The sequence below is a fragment of the Pygocentrus nattereri genome, chromosome 2 (assembly GCF_015220715.1).
Source record: "Pygocentrus nattereri isolate fPygNat1 chromosome 2, fPygNat1.pri, whole genome shotgun sequence".
NCBI classification, from domain to species: domain Eukaryota; kingdom Metazoa; phylum Chordata; class Actinopteri; order Characiformes; family Serrasalmidae; genus Pygocentrus; species Pygocentrus nattereri.
Genome location: NC_051212.1, coordinates 31,045,606 through 31,065,768, shown reverse-complemented (window position 1 = coordinate 31,065,768; position 20,163 = coordinate 31,045,606). Strand labels below are relative to the sequence as shown.

The following is a 20,163-nucleotide window of genomic DNA, read 5'->3' as shown; positions in this document are numbered from 1 at the left end:
TTTTTAATGAAATATATGGTTTAAATGATTTGCACATCATTGCTTTTTTTGTTATTTACATTTTCACAGTGTCCCAAGTTTTGGAAATGGGGTTGTATTATAAATTAAATATAATATATGAAATATGCCATTACATTTGCACAGTCTACATTTTATGTTTACATATTCCCAATATGTCAAATTCAGCAAGTAAACAGTATCATGCATCAAAATGTGCAGAAGTGTGTTCACTGTAGAGGATGTGAAAAACTACATTTTTCCACTCTTCCCCTGTCTAGTCGAACCCAATGTGGTCTTCTGCTGTTGTAGCCCATCCACCTCAATGTCTGACCTGTTGTGCATTCTGAGATACTTTCTACTCACCACAAATGTGCAGAGCAGTTTTCTGAGTTAGCCATAGTTAACCTGAGTTAACCATAGCCATTCTGTCAGCTTTAACTAGCCTTGCAATTGATACATTAGCCATTATGTCTGTGAACATTACTTGAAGCTGCTGGCCTGTATCTACATGACATATGTGGGGTTCAAGTGTTTCAGCCACATCCATTGCTAACAGTTGTTTAAATCAAGCACATAGCCCTGCAATGGGTCACACTGAAGAGCTCAGTGATTCTAAACATGGCACTGTCATGTGATGCACAAGTCAGTGTGAGAAATTTCCAACTGTAAGTGCTATTATTGTGAAATGGAAGTGTCTAGGAACAACAACAACTCAAAGCCATGAAGCAGTTGACCGCACATTTCCACAAAGTGGAGTCACCAAGTATTGAGTTCCAAAGTACTTCTGAAAGAACATCAACACAAGAACTGTGTGCCAAAAGTTTCATGTAATGTGCTTTTTATAAATGTTTTTACAACTATTTCTTTATACAATTGCCTTTCTATATGCAATAAACAAATATACAGTGTGTGATATAAAAAATGGCCAAAAGAAATAAGACTTCCAACATGAGCCACTTGTGAACAGCATTAAAGGAACATGTGTGCCCACATACATAACAAATAACAAATGTCCTTGCTTTTCCTTGCCATTCACTGCGTTCAAACCCTTCAGAGACTTTCTGACTGCAACAACAACCAAAGTCAACAAAAAGCAGCGGCACACAGTCTTTGAACTAATAAGTGAACCATATCACACAATAAAATTTGCTTTTCATCCTCATGTTTGCATGTTCAGTTAATTTTCACCCTTCAGTAAATAAAGACAGCATCGTGTGAGCTGCACACAAGCAACTGTGGGCTGTTTCATAATGCACAGTGCTGCTACCAAGGGCATGGACATCATGAGCTCTTAAATGAAGTGGAACAAATGTAATTTTTCATACAGCATCGCTCTTTGTGCTATATAGGCTATCTCACAGCTGTGCAAATGAATTTTGATGCCGACATGAATATGCAGTAATACAGTACAATTCATTAGTATGCAGAAATGAGTGGAACTCATGGACGGAAAGCATTCTAAAGGGCGTTAGTCAATGACTGGCAACATGATGGTCCATTGAGATGTTGTAAGTGTGCCATTTGGGGCAGAGGAAGGCAAAAAGGATACTTTAAAGCATGCAAAAAGCTCCTACTGTGAATGAGCGGAAAGCTCATGCTGCATTTGACTATCACGCGCCCACTGAAAGAGCCAGTGTTACACATTACCGCAGCAGACAGAGAGACACTAGCATTCAAATCTCAAACAAATCTCAGATCCATGCCAGCATCCCGCTGATAATCATCGAGTTTGTGAAGATTCTCGGCCATACTAATAGTGTTATGAAACTTGAAGGAAGCAGTTTGATGTAATAGCATGTTAGCATGTTTGTTTCATAGGTGTGGCTCTGTCACTCAAAGCCTGGGTGAAATTTCTGGTGTGGTCTTGTCATCATTGTTAAGGTCTGAACACAGTGACCCCAACATTCAACATTTTTAAAAAGATAATTTACGGACTACTTGAACTGGTGTTAATGAGGGAGAAGATTTTACTACAGTACATTTCACAAAAGTTTCCAACATTTCTTGGACATTTTGATTTCTCCCTTTGCCTCCCTTGTAGTACAGTTACAAGCATAGACTACATGTTTCAGATATTTCATCCATTGCAAATGAACCTACTATACATTTTACAGGTAAGCTCAGGCCTGCAATTGGGGGAGAGAGAGGAGAGAGAAAGGGAAAGAGATCCTTGAGCTCAGCACTTAATCTGCTGTCGTCCAGAATTCAGCCTCAGTGCTACACATTCCCAGCACAATGCAGGAGAGTCTACTGTTGCTGTGGTTACAGACTTCAGCAGGCCAAGAGAGCTGTGAGAAATGGATCAAAAGGGGGTTAGAACAAGGAAACTGGTTGGAAAAGCCGAGATTGTGGCTGCTCTGATGTCCTTTTCCAAATGTCATCCATCTTTGGTACAGGGGCTCAGATGAAAATATGACACATACAAACAAGCTGAGCAGAAAGAATCCCACCAAAATAAAGAGTCTGGAAGAGGAGGCTTTGTTGAAAAATATTGAATGTAAAATTGAGCATTATCAAAAGGATTGGAATGTTACAGAATGAAAAGCTTTTTATAGTTGCTGAGCCAAATTTCCCTTTTCAACATTGCGTGAACAATGTTTAGTCTCAGCCAGCCAAAAGGAAATATAAAGAATATCTAGCTAAGCTAAGCTGTAATGACTGGAATGGAAGGCACTTTGCAAAAGTAGTCTTGATTGAATTGACTGAATAAATTACAGACATACTACACTCCTAGCATCTCTCTGCAGCCCTCTAAAGGCCATTCTGTCGGCCACTGTTAGAAAGGATATTGACCTGGATATTTTCCAGAAAATAACAAATCAAATGTAAAATATTTTCTCCATAACTCTGAATGAAATGCTGCGGCTCTGTGCTGAGCTGCTAGTGAGCAATTAGGAGAGAGAAAGAACCCCTTGCTGTAAAGCAGCTTTCTTGATATAAGAAAATGTGTATAACTGCTACAATAAACTACAGTTCAACTCAGGAACCTTCAGAATAGGTGGAAATAATTAATTTCATGTTAATTATTAGGTTCTTCAAATAAGTATTTTTATAAATAAGGTGTGAATGTGGGGGACCATTTTAAAGTTAAACGGACCTCCACAGATTATAAACTTTCTATGCCTTCAAAAGGTTTTTATCTAGAACCCTCCAACCAAGCCAAGAACTTTATTAAGAATGTACCTCCACCAAAAGTGAGCAATTAAAAGTGTCATACAGTATAAGCTCATCACTGTACTGTAGCCAGTACTGCAAGCAGATAAACTGGCAGGCATTCACAACAAATGTTCAGCTTTCCTACAATAGATGGAAAGCAAATACTGGTTATTGGAAACATGGCAAGACCTTGAGCTTATTGTAGAGATGCAGGAGAGATGCAGGTCAATGCCAAAGAAAAGAATAATCAAGCAAAGACCTTTATGTGATAATACACTATATGCACAGCTACATATGACTCACAGTGGCCGCCACAGTCACCCGCAATTGCAAGCGGTTTCATCAGACTATCATACACAGCAACTGCTGACCCGCTGTTGCCTACAAGCTGTTTAGAGCTGCTCCACTGGCCCGAGGGTGACGCTGGTCTACAATTTGGCCAGGCAAAGTAACTCTTAATGCCGGACTTCATCTATTTATAGACCCAGTGATTGATCACACCATCTATTCACGGGCACTGCCACTCAAGATCTGTCATGAGCAACATGATGACACACATCAAATGATTAGATTTCAAGTGACATGAAGCAGTGGCTCAAGTTCCATGAGTTTTTTCTTTTCCTTTTTCTGTTTTAATACTTCTACTCAGATGTGATGAAATGGAAGCGCACTCTTGAAACTAATGTGGTTCTTCTATGGTATCCCTCCAAAGTACCCTTTTCAACATCTTTATTTTTTAAGAGTGTGGTCACTCTAACCCACCACTTTAATCACTTTTACTGCCCTTTCCTCATCTGCCAATTCAAAGTGTCTGAAAGTCAGGATGTCCCAGTATGAATCAAGCGGCTTCACCCAAGGCAGAGAGATGACATGTTTATGGGTGTAAGCTGAAATAAGACCCCACACCAAATGTGGATGGCTCACAATAGAATCACCCTAATAAGCCATGCTGACCTTTTCAAGTGGACGTCTTTGATTTGCTTCATATGTTAGCAGGAGCATCAAGAGTGGTGTCTACTTCAGCAGGATAAAATCTTGAGAATGTGTCCTGTAATGCTTTTTTTGTCTGTTTGTGTTTTTATGATTGAGTGATGGAGGGGTGTGATGGGGGGGGGGGGTTGGGGGGGGCTTTACATTACCAGGAAATATATTCTTATTTATAAACCCTGAGGTGAAGGGAACAAGGTGAAAGGGATTGGATCTCTAAAGCAATCAGGTGCCTTGGACAAAGCCAAAACAAGAGTACTCAGTAGGCCAGCACCTTAGGACGTATGTTGACAGCATAATCTTAACATTGGTGATTGGCTTTTCTCTGTAGTATGTGAATCAGTAAGGAGGAATATTCACACGCAATTCTATTGCTATTTATATACACTGCTCAAAAAAATATAGGGAACACTTAAACAACACAATATAACTCCAAGTAAATCAAACTTCTGTGAAATCAAACTGTCCACTTAGGAAGCAACCCTGATTGACAATCAATTTCACAGCTGTTGTGCAAATGGAATAAACAACAGGTGGAAATTATTGGCAATTAGCAAGAAACACTCAATAAAGGAGTGGTTCTGCAGGTGGGGACCACAGACCACTTCTCAGTACCTATCTGCTTTCTGGCTGATGTTTTGGTCACTTTTGAATGTTGGTGGTGCTTTCACACTCGTGGTAGCATGAGACGGACTCTACAACCCACACAAGTGGCTCAGGTAGTGCAGCTCATCCAGGATGGCACATCAATGCGAGCTGTGGCAAGAAGGTTTGCTGTGTCTGTCAGCGTAGTGTCCAGAGGCTGGAGGCGCTACCAGGAGACAGGCAAGTATACCAGGAGACGTGGAGGAGGTCGTAGGAGGGCAACAACCCAGCAGCAGGACCGCTACCTCCGCCTTTGTACAAGGGGGAACAGGAGGAGCACTGCCAGAGCCCTGCAAAATGACAGGCCACAAATGTGCATGTGTCTGCACAAACGGTTAGAAACCGATTCCATGAGGATGGTAAGAGGGCCCGACGTCCACAGATGGGGGTTGTGCTCACAGCCCAACACCGTGCAGGACGCTTGGCATTTGCCAGAGAACACCAGGATTGGCCGATTCGGCACTGGCGCCCTGTGCTCTTCACAGATGAAAGCAGGTTCACACTGAGCACATGTGACAGACGTGACAGAGTCTGGCGACGCCGTGGAGAGCGATCTGCTGCCTGCAACATCCTTCAGCATGACCGGTTTGGCAGTGGGTCAGTAATGGTGTGGGGTGGCATTTCTTTGGAGGGCCGCACAGCCCTCCATGTGCTCGCCAGAGGTAGCCTGACTGCAATTAGGTACCGAGATGAGATCCTCAGACCCCTTGTGAGACCATATGCTGGTGCGGTTGGCCCTGGGTTCCTCCTAATGCAGGACAATGCTAGACCTCACGTGGCTGGAGTGTGTCAGCAGTTCCTGCAAGATGAAGGCATTGAAGCTATGGACTGGCCCGCCCGTTCCCCAGACCTGAATCCGATCGAGCACATCTGGGACATCATGTCTTGCTCCATCCACCAACGACACGTTGCACCACAGACTGTCCAGGAGTTGGCGGATGCTTTAGTCCAGGTCTGGGAGGAGATCCGTCAGGAGACCATCTGCCACCTCATCAGGAGCATGCCCAGGCGTTGTAGGGAGGTCATACAGGCACGTGGAGGCCACACACAATACTGAGCCTCATTTTGACTTGTTTTAAGGACATCACATCAAAGTTGGATCAGCCTGTCGTGTGTTTTTCCACTTTAATTTTGTGTGTGACTCCAAATCCAGGCCTCCATTGGTTAATACATTTGATTTCCATTGATGATTTTTGTGTGATTTTGTTGTCAGCACATTCAACTTTGTACAGAACAAAGTATTCAATGAGAATATTTCATTCATTCAGATCTAGGATGTGTTATTTGAGTGTTCCCTTTATTTTTTTGAGCAGTGTGTATGAATTCTATTGATTTCTGCTTAGGCAAGTTTTAAACATGTACGCAAAGGAATTCAGAGTGGTTTTGCTGTGAAGTGCTGCATTCTAGGAAAATGTACTGAGTAAGGTTATGTCATAGTGGTGGTGATAGGAACCAGATGTTTGAAGCTTTCAATGTATTTTAATAAATGCAAAATGCCAAAAACATTATTTTATAATAGTTTTGAGGTACGATTTTGGCCCAAAACATATATTTGTAATTATATTAAATGTATAGAAGTAGATGGAGGGTGTTAACTGCAAAAAATGGCATTATGGCAAGTGAAGTTATCTTACATCTAGCCAATATAGCTAATAATACTAATTCAATCTTACAATTAAAAATATTAGATATATTATCTAATTATAATTTAATTTGCCAAGATATAATTTTTGGCAGTGTTGTAAGTACACTCTAGTAGCCAAATGAAACATCTTACAACCATTTAACAATTATCAGTCTTAAATATAAAACCTCAGTAGGTTGATATTGTTTAATTGGTCATTTTGATTAGCAAACCAAATGGCTATGTTTGGGCTGTAGACAGATGACCCCTGGTTTCTATCACCACCTCTGTGTTGAAAACTTCTGAAAAAATGGTGGAATTCTTTAAATGCAATGAGCAGCATTGTCAGGAGATTTTATTCCAGATAATTTTGGACCTTTCTACTGGTCATTAAACATCCACACAATCTAAAGGGTGTCACGATTGGCCCTCCCAGTCCTCCATGTGATTCCTTGTTTTGTTTCTTCCTGGTCCTGCCCCCTTGTTTCCAGACCCTGCCCCTGATTGTAACCACCTGTGTTAACCACCTGTGTCTTGTAAACCCTCGTTATTCCTTGTATTTAGGCCTTGTGTTTTCCCCTGTTAGTTTGCTGGTCTTTGTTTGGTCTTTGTATGGTATTGTTTGCATTGTATTGTTTGGTGTTATATCTTCTGGCCTCCGTTTTATTTTCTGTTCTCTGTTGTGATGTTTATCCTGTATTTCGTTTTGTCATGTCTATCCTCCATTCTATCCTTGTTGGCTCTCTGACCCTGGAACGTTTTGACCCTGATAATGGATTTGCCCTTAATAAATCTCACTTCTCTTTGCACATGTGTCCGCCTCATCATCGCTCCCCAGTGTTACAAAGGGCAGCTGCCATTGTCACTTAATGTCAAAAATGAGGTACATGGTATTTTATATGACAGTGACTAACTGCAGTTGCAACTGTTTAATTATATACAATATTATTTATTATATAGTGACCTTTCATAAGGCCCTTTAACTGAAATCAACATGATTGATATAATATTTAAAAAGACCATATTTAGCTGCTTTGCTTTCTGAACAGAACTGACTTGCCACAGTTGCACAGAAAGATGAACCACATACAATAATTATGCCATTTGAAACAATATTTCACAACACTTTTTTTCTCCTAAGGGCCAGTGTAAAGGGTTGAACTGTCATTATGTTCCATTATGCACTGCATTCCACTGTTTGGATGCTAAGAAAAGATAACTATTAAAAGCTGTTAAGAGCATTTGCATCCCACAGCTAGAGAACACTGAGAAGTACAACTATTCATGTGCTGAACAAAAGCTCGATCAAAAAAAAAACTGCTGTATTAATTTCATTTGGTTTTCAACGTTATTTAAAAACAAAACTTTAAAAAAGTTCCATTACTATACAAAGCCACTGAACCCAAAAGTACATGAAAAATGCCACGGCATCATAGTATGTTGCTAGAAACTAGAAACTGTGATGCAATATTGATGAGGAGGGAGAAAGGAGGGGGCAGGAGTGTGGAGATGTTTAATAGCAAAATAACAGCACACAATTAAAACACAAACCTTTCTTAATTAGCTCTCTGCTTTGCCAATTTGTTGTTTGTGAAGCATATCAGACTTAATTAGATGATTAAATGCCGGGGGCAACGCCAGGGAGAAGTCACCATTCCTCTAATGTTACAGCAATGAGCCTTTGTTCCTTCATTCACACTGACTTCCTTTGAAACATTTTTTTTACCTGCTGTTACATAATTAACATTTATTGATACTTTCATTAAAGGTGCATTGCATTTTTTGAGCATTGAGTTATTGTTTGAATAATACATGCCACCAAATAATTCATGTGAGTGGGAGGTGATGAGGTTTATAGGCACTGACCCGATTTGACACAGTCATTCATCACCTCTGATTAGAACTTACTCACGTTTTAATAGATTAGATCTAAATCGCATATTGAACTTCCAAAATGAAGCTCTTGAGACTATCAATCAATGGGGATTGGTTTATTGATCTTATAACAAATGCTTGATTATATTTTTTGCCCTCCGTCATTATGACAAGTTGCAGAAGTAGGTAAGGTCAATCAGGCAATTTTAATCCAATTTTACAGTCATAATTTCAGTATTCTCATAACAACCACTGCGGAGAGGGGATTAAGTTAAATAATTTCATTTTCATTCCCCTGTGGTCGGGTATTCTCTAGGTGGGTGGACTCGTGATTCGTTAGTTATGAAGATGAAGTGCGCCTGTATGCATTGCTGAGTCCATTTCAGAGAATGAAAGGCCTGCAGCACTCATACCCTACTATCGGCAGAAAGATCTGTGAATGTTCCCCCTTTAGAGTTGATAAATCACATTCTGAGTAATGGGTGTTTAGACTAAGTTGTGTGTCTGTAGGGGAGAGGGGGTCTAGCATATCAGACTGGTTTGGGTTGAGGTAATATGCTAAAAAGCTAACATATAACACATTCTGGTACATGGATATGGGATGTAGGGGTGCTCATCATTTCATTAGTTTGGAAGTGATTTTTGCCAACCTTCAGTTGCCACAAATGAAGAGATTTGCAGGTGAAGCATGGACAGATCACTTACCTGCATATAATACAATGGTATAATTTCCATACACCTTGCTGTCAGGTGGACTGCAAACTTTCTCCTGCATACTGTTTGAGTTCAACAAATTGACACATTTCTACTGCAAGTTCATTTTTTTCATTTAAAACAATGCTCTACAAAAAGAATCCAAGTCAAACTGCACAAGAAATCATATTAAATTACCCTATATCTTATGCAAATCACAGCACAGACTCCCTCAGAAAGACAGTGGCATTTCCTGGAGTCAAAATCCAGTGAGATGTTGCAGGATAAAGGTGGTTGACAAATGTTCAGGGCACAAGCCTAAACAAAACTGCTGAATTAGTGACTACTGGAATTTCTTTTTGATCCCAACAACAAGGCTATTCCACATTTTTAACATTTTGAACTTTAAACTCATTGTGCAGTTATTCATCTTATGTCTTATCCAGTAACTACTATATATTGTTCAGCAGCTATGATGAAAATATGTAGTTTATGTAGTTATGAGAAAGTGGAGCTGAGATGATGATTAAACATAAAGATTTAGGGGTTAAATTATCTGCTAAATCTGGGAATTAACTTGTGATTTTACTATGTTTACTGCATAGTGCTCATTTACGTCCAGCATCAACTCACAGTGGTTTTCAACACCTACCGAAACCTGCATTTCTGTACTCAAAAGATGATTTTATTATTTTTATTGATTTATTTATTTATTTATTTATTTATTTATTTAAATGCTTCACAGGGTCAGTTTGAACCTGAAATAAATCCATTAAAAATCCACAGTGGTTTTCAACACCTACCGAAACCTGCATTTCTGCACTCAAAAGGTGATTTTATTTATTTTTAAAATTTATTTATTTATTTATTTATTTATTTAAATGCTTCACAGGGTCAGTTTGAACCTGAAATAAATCCATTAAAAATCCAGAGTTCCTCAGTGTTGGCGGAATAAAGCACATCCATGGTAAAAGTTTGTATGTTTAAGTCAGTTTGTATTTAATATCACTCCCCCTTAGTTGGACCTTACTGCTTTTTCCAAATGTGATGGTGTAAGATAATTGACACTTTGCAAAATAATGATAAACTAGCCTTACCATTGTCTGTAAGAGCTACTTTGTCTGATAAGAGAAGGGAAAACATAAACAAAATTGCTTTGAACAAATCTGCAAATGTAATGGAAAAGCTTTGCATTAATCTACAAGCACAGAGCTCATGGTTCTACTAAAAGGCAGACGGCTGTAAGGTAAGGTAAAATTTAGTCACTGCATTTGCTAACATTGATGACAATATGAGGTCTGACAATGAATAAATATAACTGTTATGATTAGTAAGCTAGCTAAGCTTGTTTTTCATAACTGGGCATGCTTGATAAATCAGTTAGAGTGAAGTGGGCTGGACAGTGCTCACTATTGTGATTAAAACATTCTGTGTATAGATAAATATTAATGCACTCATGCACATGTTATTATTTGTATTGATTCAGAAGTGTGATAAAAATCCTCCTGTACAATTACTCAGCATGTAATGCTGCACTGAATTGCTCTATTGCTCTTTTGTTATCCCCTGAAGGAGCAGCTTCTAATGTTCAAACCTTGATATGAAACCGAGTGACTGGTTTTCCTGCTTTGAGTAATGAAAATATGGTTTCCAGAATCCTTTTTATTGCTTTAAATTGGCCTACATATTCCTCAAGTCTGCTTAAGTCAGTTTATTTTTGTATAATTTCAGAGGAACTTTATTGTGTGCATCTAGGATTTTTCACTAATGAACATTGAAGTCTTTTAAGGATGCTACCAGGTGACCCTAGTCGAAAGTTCAATGGATGTAGTAATAGTAACTAAAAGAGGCTGGACTTGTCAGAATGGTGCCAATTATTTCTATGATACATACCTTTATTTGTTCACAACCCATATTAATTTTCCTCAAAATAAGTTGTCAAATGTTTAGTAATGTATTCAGTTTGAGTTGTTAGAACTGTTGTAGGATGCTTGGCTCTTATGAGCTTTGTAGATTGCATCATGAGATTACCTTCTATCAGGCCCACTGATTATTTTTTTTATGAACAGAACCCTTAAGCTAGGCATACATATGATGCTTGGCAAACATTGCTATTGTACATGAGTGGCCAGTTTATTAGGTACACCTGTACTCCATGTTTATTTTATGAGAAACACCTACCATACAGGTGGACTTAATGTTCACATTTACTGGCTGGAGGGCATCTGTAGCTGAACAATTTATCAGCTCCCCTGTACCCCATCCATCCAAGGAAAGAGATCAGCGTAGGACCACAGGATGTTGGTGTATTGCTGCTGTGACTGACCCTCATTGCAGGACTTTACTACCATGTCAGTACCACGTTGGCATCACTTCTGTCATAGAAATGATATACCATCCAAATAACATTTGCCCAGTCATAGTCCTATGGTGCTGCCTTGTTGGCCAATTGTGCAGCAACAGTCAGCATATGTATATATACAAAGTGTACATAGTCAGTAAGTGTATCCCATCAAACGATAAGAGTATGTACAGAGTGGGTATTTCTGATGCACTGGCTACTCAGTGTAGTTCAGTCAGTGTAGTGAGGATGCAATTGTTAACATATGATGATAACATATGATGATGGGTTTTTCCAGTGTTTGCTGTGAGGTAGTTTGTGCTATGGTGTATTTTAAATGAGATTATTAAGAAAGCCTGCTGAAAGCTGTGTTCCTCTGGGCTCTACTTAATGCGTTCACTGATACACACTTGGATACCCGTTAATTGCTCGCCATTAGTAAATAAATGCACACTCCTCTGTGCTTTCATGTGGGTAGTGGGGGAGGAATCTTAACAAATCAGGCTTTCACTACATTTGCCTTTGGAAGGGAAAAAACTGTGCAATTTTGACATTAACATTCTCCACATCCCCACCCATTATGCACCACTGTGTACTCAAACTTCAGTGAACTAACAGAGCACTGTTGTTTTGGGGAAAAAAAAAAACATCTGTTATTTTCTGTTTAACTGAAAGAGAGAAAGGAAACAAGTAGCAGAGAGAATGCTAATGAAATATGGAGAGCAACTGTTAGTGAAAAAGGAATCCTAGTGCTCCTTATGGCTGCCCTCTCCAATCCCTGATGGACATCTACACCTCCCGCTGCGTCAGCAGAGCGAAACGCATCACAATGGACAGCTCGCACCCCGGATCTGTACTGTTTGACCTGTTGCCCTCAGGAAGGCGGTACAGATGCATCAGATCAAGGACAAACAGACTTAAGTACAGTTTTTTCCCAAAAGCAATAACACTTCTCAACTCACAGATGCACTGATAGTCTATCCCCAGACTTCCATCACCACCTACATACCAGTCTATTCCCAGACTCCATTACCAGCTACTGTGCAATACTCTGCATACGGAAATGTGCAATCATACTGTACATGTATGTACATTATACAGGAATATGTGCAATACTTAGCAATGTGCAATATTTATTGTACATACAATACAACTGTAAATATCTCCATATTTATATCTTGTAAAAAACATAGTTTTTATTTTGTTTCTATATTTATTTCATATACATATATATACAAACGCATAGAACTGTGCACAACCCCTCCCCATTCTATTCCGTGTCATTTGTTTACATTGTGTGTTTGCACTGAGATGGAGTTGCTCTTAATCTCATTGTACTGTGTATAGTGACAATAAAGGCATTCTATTCTATTCTATTATAGCCTAGGATATTATGGGCCCAGTGCAAAAAGCAAACACCCTCCCACAGGGATGTGGCAAGTGAGGGTGCTAAGGAGGCCACAGCACCCTTAGATTTCAGAATTCTTGAAAAGAAACAAATAGTAAAGGCCTACACTGTCCAAAAAAGGCTACTGTACAGGTACATTTTGATTCATTGAGGAACAAAGAACATAACATAACCACAAAGGCACAACATGGTTATTAAAGTTCAATGCAACTTTAGAAACATATTGTAAGTGCACCTGAATATGGCACAATTCTGCTCCCTAACTAAAGTGTCCTGAAGACCTAGCCTTGACGTTCTCACCTCAGTGACAGCTTAGTACCTTTTTTCTGAGAGTGTATATGTGCTTGTCAAGGGAACGATTTTATTTGTATTTTTATGGTTTATTAATATAGTTTAAAGCCTGTAGTAAACATGCACTTTTAAAGTGAATGCTGCGTTTTCATCAACTCCTTTGCTAACTGCTAGCTGCTTCAGATGTATGTTGCTAAAACACAAGCAAGTAAAAGTACATGCAGAGTTGTGGGATAGACATAAGGCTCAAAGTGGCTTAATATTGAGTGTGTTTACATGCTCTCAATACCCTGATGATAATCAACTTTCTATAGCTTTCAGATTATTCAAATGGTCATGCAAACAGCATACTCTGATTTCTTAGACTGGAGTAAGGTCTAGAAATCCGCTTAAGAAAACTGATAAAGAGAGCTGGATTTTAGCTCCATAGTCAGATTTCTCAGCTCATGCAAACTCTTATTTGGATTTCTTTCAGATTTCTCAGTCTGCGCATGTGCGAAAACAGATCGTGGCACCAGAAATAAGCAAGCATCTTTGCGGTGAGATGGCAGCAAAACAGGAGTGATGCTCAAACCAACTACATACATGACAAAATGAAGAGTTTAAATATTCTTCATCAAGATGATGTGTTCATATTTTTATTGTTCGCATAAGTTTCGCATTGATTTAAAAAAAAAGCTGCAGCATGATGTTAGAGTTACATTACATTTATTCTGTGAGTTTATTGGCTTGTTGAAAAGCAGAAATCGCATTACAGCCTGACTCATATAGACCAAATTTCCCATTATCTGATTACTCAATTGCCTGTAAACTTGTTGAGCAAATTACTGACAAAATCTGATTTTCTGCAGTGGTCAGATTGTTAAGTGCATGTAAACACACTCATTTTTTTACTTAATATAATAATGTCCCACATTTTATATATTGATTATTTACAACTATTATCAACCATCTCCCACTCAGGGTCTGTTAGAATGTTGAATTTTCAGATTGGAGCTTGACTGCAGGCATGGCACGATTGGTTTCCGTGCCACATATCAACAACATGAGCTAATTTGCATTCAGAAATACAAAGGTTTGATGTGTCAGCTAAATCTATATTTTGCCATATCTTGTTATGCTATAGGGTGCTATGACACACTCTATTTGATGTCAATTATTTTAAAAATTGTTCTGAAAAAAAGCATATCATGTTGCAGGATGTCATTTTGTGTCATATAAATTTCAGCACTCCCAACTCAAAACACTTTCATGTACCACCACCACCCCAAAATTACCATTGATGACTTGAAAATATGTCTTGTTTACTTCTTCTTACTATGTCTCACCCAAATTGGTGCTCTAATGTAAGCTAAAGAGTAAAAAGCATCATTAAGCTATTGTAACTACCCACGAGTAAATTTGTATAAGTTGTATATATATCAGGGGTCTATTAATGGTGTTAGGTGGCCTAGTCACCACAGACTCCTGCGCTATGGGCCAGAGTGCAATTGACTGGATGCATTGCCAGCAGTTGCGTCACTGGATGAAGAAAAGAAAAAAGGACTAAAAGAGTGGTTAACCAGCAAACTGTGTTGACCTTAGTCTCACGGGGTCCATACCTGCCTGGTTGAAGCCAGTTCTGCTCACTCTTCAGCCCTTATTTATGGACTACCGCCCCACCCTTCAGGCCCCTCGGTGGTTGTAAATACCCAGCTTGTGTGGGTTGGGGTTGGCTAGCAACTATAGTTGTGTCACTCATTTGTTTGAGTTTGAGCTTAGCTGCAGCATAAGAGACGTGACTGCGGTCACAGGAATTGTTGCTTTTGTTCACATAGCTTTTGAGATGGAGGCAAGAAAGGGAAAAATCATGGATTTATATTTTTAAAAAGCAAACATAGTGTGTACAAGCCAGCTAAAGGAGTAAACTATTTTGTGGTTCTGGCCAGAAATCAAATTAGTAAGAGTGTGATGATTTAGGCTTGCACAATGCTAAGGTTCCATTACTTGTTAGCTACATTAGCCTGACAACTATAATGCAAAACTAGAAGAAAACTTGATCAACTGTGTTAGAGCTGAGAGACAGGTTGTGTAAATTATTTTTTTTTGGCCAGATCATCACTTTTACTTTATATTAGATTAGTGCCACAAATTCATCCACTGTGAGGACTAAATCCAGGCTTTGATGACAGTGTACATAAACTGCTTATACTGTAGATCACATGCACATGAAATGTGATCATGACTGAATTATTTGTATATCTCCCAGTTTAAAATTCTGAAATCTTCATTTGTTGCAAGGGATGGCTTACTTTCATCTATTGCGTTATTTAGGCTGTTTTCTTACTCCTCTTGAAGAGAGAAGATTATATTTGCCTCCCACTGCGGCACCCCACTGTGGAGCACCACTCTTCTACTCATCTGCTCAGTCTCCTGAGGTAACTACCACTGTAATGTGCAAAAGTGCTAAACCATACTTCTCTCCAAAAAGCACTGGCTTCATTTTGTTCTGTAAGAAATTTCTTTACAGAAGAGGTAGCTAAATTGCCTAAGTCTCTGCATGTGAGATGATGAGACTTCACTGGTGATATTGTAGCTTCTTTACTCTTTTCTGCATGGCTATTCAGTGGTGGAAAGGAAAATGACTTGAATGTTTTCAAATGCATAATGTAATCAAATGTAATATTTTGTTCTCACTCTGTTTGGATAGCTCTCTATAGATCATCTACAGATGTTGAAATTATTAACAAACTATCTGGTGATGCTCAGTTGATTCTTAGAAGTGTTAGGGTTAGGATTAAGGGTTAGGACCAGGCTGGGGGTTAGTGTGAGGTTTAGGTTTTGGGTTGAAGTTAAGGGTTTGGATTAGGAAGGCTGGAGTTGGAAAAAAATATGGTGAGTTTAATAGATATATAGCCAAACATAAGTTAAATGTTAGATGACCATTTGCAAAGCATCTATAGCAGGCTATACAAATGCAGTGTTACCAATACTTTTCCCCATAACTCTGTTATCAGTTTAAGCAGGACTGTTGGCTTTCTGTGTATGAAATGCAGTTATATGTGTTGAGCTGCTAGTGAGCAATGGTGAGTGAAAAAATAAGAGGTAAGAACACTCTGGTGTGAAAACAATGCACGTGTCTCCACCCAGGTGAATGTGCTCAGTTTTGTTTATCTGCCGCACTTTTATTACAAATTGTGTATAACTGCTACAGTAAAAACGAGCATGTAAACACAGTAAAAACATTTTTATAAATGCTGACTTGCTCTCTCACCTACAAAGTTGAAAGTCCAATTTGCTTCCAGTTATTTTTTATCAGTATCATGTCCATCAAAATATATTACATCAGTATTACAGAAGAAAAATAGCATAGCTTACTTTCAAAACTATGAAAAGTGGTTAATCATAATAAACATAGCTTCAGCCATTTCTAATTTCCCCTTTAAGGTTAATTCTCATGAACCTCTCAGCATGTACTCACCAGTGACTCCTGAAGGAGGACGTGGAGCTGGGTGTGCCCATATGTGTGTGCTAGCACCAGAGGTGTGTATCCAAGGCAATTGGTGGTTCTCATAGCCTGCTGGGCTCCAGGGCATTGCAAAAGAATGCTAGCTAAGTCCTTCAATCCATGCTCGGCCGCAAAGTGCAGGAGAGTGGGAATGTCCTCAGAATGTGAGGCTGCAGGTGACAAAAAATTCCATTTTAAATCTTGACACCTACTTAATATTACAGAAAAGGTCAAACCTCTTCTGAGTTTATAGCTGACCACTTACATCTCAGTCACTTTCTTTTTCAGTGTTTTCACTCTCAGAACAAGAGTGGGAGCCCTGAATACCGGCACTAATTTCTCACCTACGCAGCCTTTTTTCCCCAAGCTAGGATCCTCCTAAAAAGACCCCTCCCACATCCCTCTGCATATATACATTGCATTATACATAATATATCTGTGGTGTATCCCGTGCCATAATCCTCAAAAACAAGGACCCCTCCTACATTCTTCTTCTGCAATTAGCACATGCAATTTCATGTATTGAAACTGTACATAATAAGTCCATTGCTCACATCTTCAGTTGTATATGTTTTTATACAGTACTGTGCAAAAGTATTTTATTTAAATTCCAGCAAAAATAGCCATTAAGCACATTTTTTCATTTTATATTTAAAAAAAAAATTACATCAGCTAAATATAAATTTTATATTAAAAAAACTAGCTAAAACATTCAGTATTTAATGTGTTTGCACTTTGCCATCATAACAAATTCTATTTCTTTTTTTTGGGAAACTTGTTTTCAGTACTTTAAACACTGGTTCTTCAAGCATGTCACCAATGGACTCTAGAACAGTGAAAATCTGTGGAATGACAAGACACGCTTCTCTATCTGTCAGTCTGGGTTTAACAAATGCCAGGAGGACTTTACCTGCCTGACTGCGTTGTGCCAACTGTAAAGTTTGGTGGAGGAGGGATAATGCTATGGGTTTTTTTTCAGGGATTGGCCTAGACCCCTTAGTTCCAGTGAAGGGAAATCTTAATGCCTCAGCATACCAAGACATTTTGAACAATTTCTTACTTTGTGAGAATGGTCTGGGGAAGGCCTTCATCTGTTTTTCTGTTGCAGTATGACTGCACCCCAGTGCACAACGCAAGGTCCATAAAGGCATGGCTGGGTGTGTTGGTGTGGAAGCACTTGTTCCCAGTTATCACCTTTGGGATGAACTAGAATGGAGATTGAGAGCCAGGCCCTCTTGTCCAACATCAGTGTCTGAGCATCACAAATGCTTTTCTAAATGAATAAGCACAAAATCTCACAGACACACTCCAAAATCTTGTAGAAAGCTTCCCAGAAGAGTGGAAGCTGTTATAACTGCAAAAAGGGGATCAACCCCATATTAATGCATATGGATTCAGTTTAGTGTAGTGATGTGTAGCAATGTGTAGGTGTCCCAATACTTTTATCCATACCGTGTATATTACAAAAACTCATCACATCTACTCTACTCTGCTCTAAGCCAAGAAGGTATTTACCAGTATGAATATAAGTCTCTATAATGGGGAGCTGCACCTGTTTTATTTCAAAATTTTGAAGTTGCGCACTTATAGCCAGTAGACTCAAACACAGCATGCAGAAAAAAAAACACTTAAAACTGGTAGACAATCACTGCTTTGGAAGTAACAGCAAGGGTTAGCTTGTTCCACGGCCTTCATTGCTGATTCCAAACTCCAACTCAATGCGTGGGTGTTAGAGAAGCAAAGACAATACAGTGTTTATGAGTGGGCACTGTGCTGCTGCACATCTACATTTTAGAGTGGGCTTTGTTGTACCAAATGGCAATGCTGGTTAAAGCAACTGTTTTGTTAGCTGTGCTGGGTTGAGTATGAGAAAACTCCTTGAGTAACTTTCCAAACAACTAATCTAGGCTTGTGTCTGTTTGTAAAATGACTGATGGCTGACAACCCTTGCAGAGGGCAGCTCTAAGGCTTGTATTGGCAATCATTTGTCGGTCACTGAATCAATACCTGGCTACTGATGGACAGATTACACCATCAATCAGGTACCAACTGCCAAGTCTTGCTGGTTATTTAGGACCAGCTTTCACTTTCTGTCTTAACAAATTGAGGTTGAGTTTAGCATTCACAAAGCATCTTAGAGTAGAAGATTTAAACTACAGTTGCTACCTTTAATCTTACAGGGCTGAAATCCAGACACATTTTCTATACTAACGCACTTACTAAACCTGTTAATGAACTAGTCTGGCTTTAACAAAAGTATCTCAGATAATTCAACGATTCTTAAGTGGTGGAGCAAGCACCACACACTCTCTCTACTAGTTAAGATGACTTTAACACTGAGATGCTTTTGGCAAACTGGGCTTAGTTTGATCAACTGCCTTAGACTATAGGTCTGGATACATTTCGTCTGACCATCGTCTCATTAGAATCAAGCCTGAGGTCACTGGCACCTAGCATGGGCCCAGTCACCTTATTGCTAAGTTGTGTTAATTTATCAACTCATGCTCTTTCTACAAATGAGCAGCTGTAGCAACTGTTGCATGGTTGAACAAGATTGAAGACACTAGGAAAAATCCCACCCAGTGTAATAAACATGCTTAGATTCTATAATGTTTCCAGTTTAAACGCTACCAGCCTTCACTATATAAATGGATTTGTACTGTGCTAATGTTAGCTTGACTGACAACAAAAACTTGATCCCTTTTAACAACATAACCTTTCGCAGACATATAAAATTATTGATTTGAAATTAATTAAGCATTTCCAATTTCCATATTTTGCCAAATAAACTGAATTTTGTTGTACATGTTCTCATTAAGTTGAGCAGTGTTTTTGCCAATGTTTGTTTGCCAGTAAGTTTGTCCAATTTGGCAACTGTTACTATGAAAGAATGCATTTGTGAGCTGAGCATGGATTAATCAATTGTTTATTGCCAAAATGAAACATTTAACTATTACATATATATATATATATATATATATATGTGTGTGTGTGTGCGTGTGTGTGTGTGTGTGTGTGTGTGTGTGTGCGTGTGTGTGTGTGTGTGTGTGTGTGTGTGTGTGTGTGTGTGTGTGTGTGTGTCTTGGAAGTGGGCATAACTTTTGAAAAACAGAAGTGCCGAAAAGCTGGCTAATGCAAATAGAGGCCAGATATCTTATGTTACTGCATTTATTAGTCTTTAAATCTGTTGTGCATCAGTGGGTTACTTTATAGCCAGTGGGGGGATTCTAAATAGTCATAAGTCACATTTGCATAGTGCATGCTGGGTAGTAAGGAAACATTGCTGAAATAAAACACAAAGATGAGACAAAACTGTCAATACTGCCAAAGTGTTGATGCTGAAGAATGAAATGCTCTGCTACAGAATATTACATAACATGACAAATGACATCAAATGCTAACTTTAAACTGGAATGCTCCTGAATGCAAATGCTATGATCCATCCTTGCTGAGAGAAAAAAAAAATTAAATACATATGAAAATGACCAGCGAAGCAACAATATATCACTTACTGCACGGCCATCTCACACTGAGAAAAACATATTAACCTGATTCAAATGCATTGTCGGTACATTAAGATTTACACATTCGAATCAAGTAAATTCAGTGCATGGCTTTTATTCACAGAACCCTGTCCATGATTCCTTTAGAAAAAT

At 38.9% G+C, this 20,163-nt stretch overlaps 1 protein-coding gene across 1 annotated transcript in view; it reads right to left on the bottom strand.

Annotated features, from left to right (window-relative positions):
- The window catches only part of LOC108436234 (B cell scaffold protein with ankyrin repeats 1), a 65,295-nt gene that overhangs the window by 21,523 nt on the left and 23,609 nt on the right, over positions 1-20,163 (bottom strand). The window contains exon 7 of the mRNA XM_017712601.2: positions 16,481-16,677. Coding sequence (XP_017568090.1) covers positions 16,481-16,677 — 197 coding nt within the window. The remainder of the gene's footprint in view (positions 1-16,480; positions 16,678-20,163) is intronic.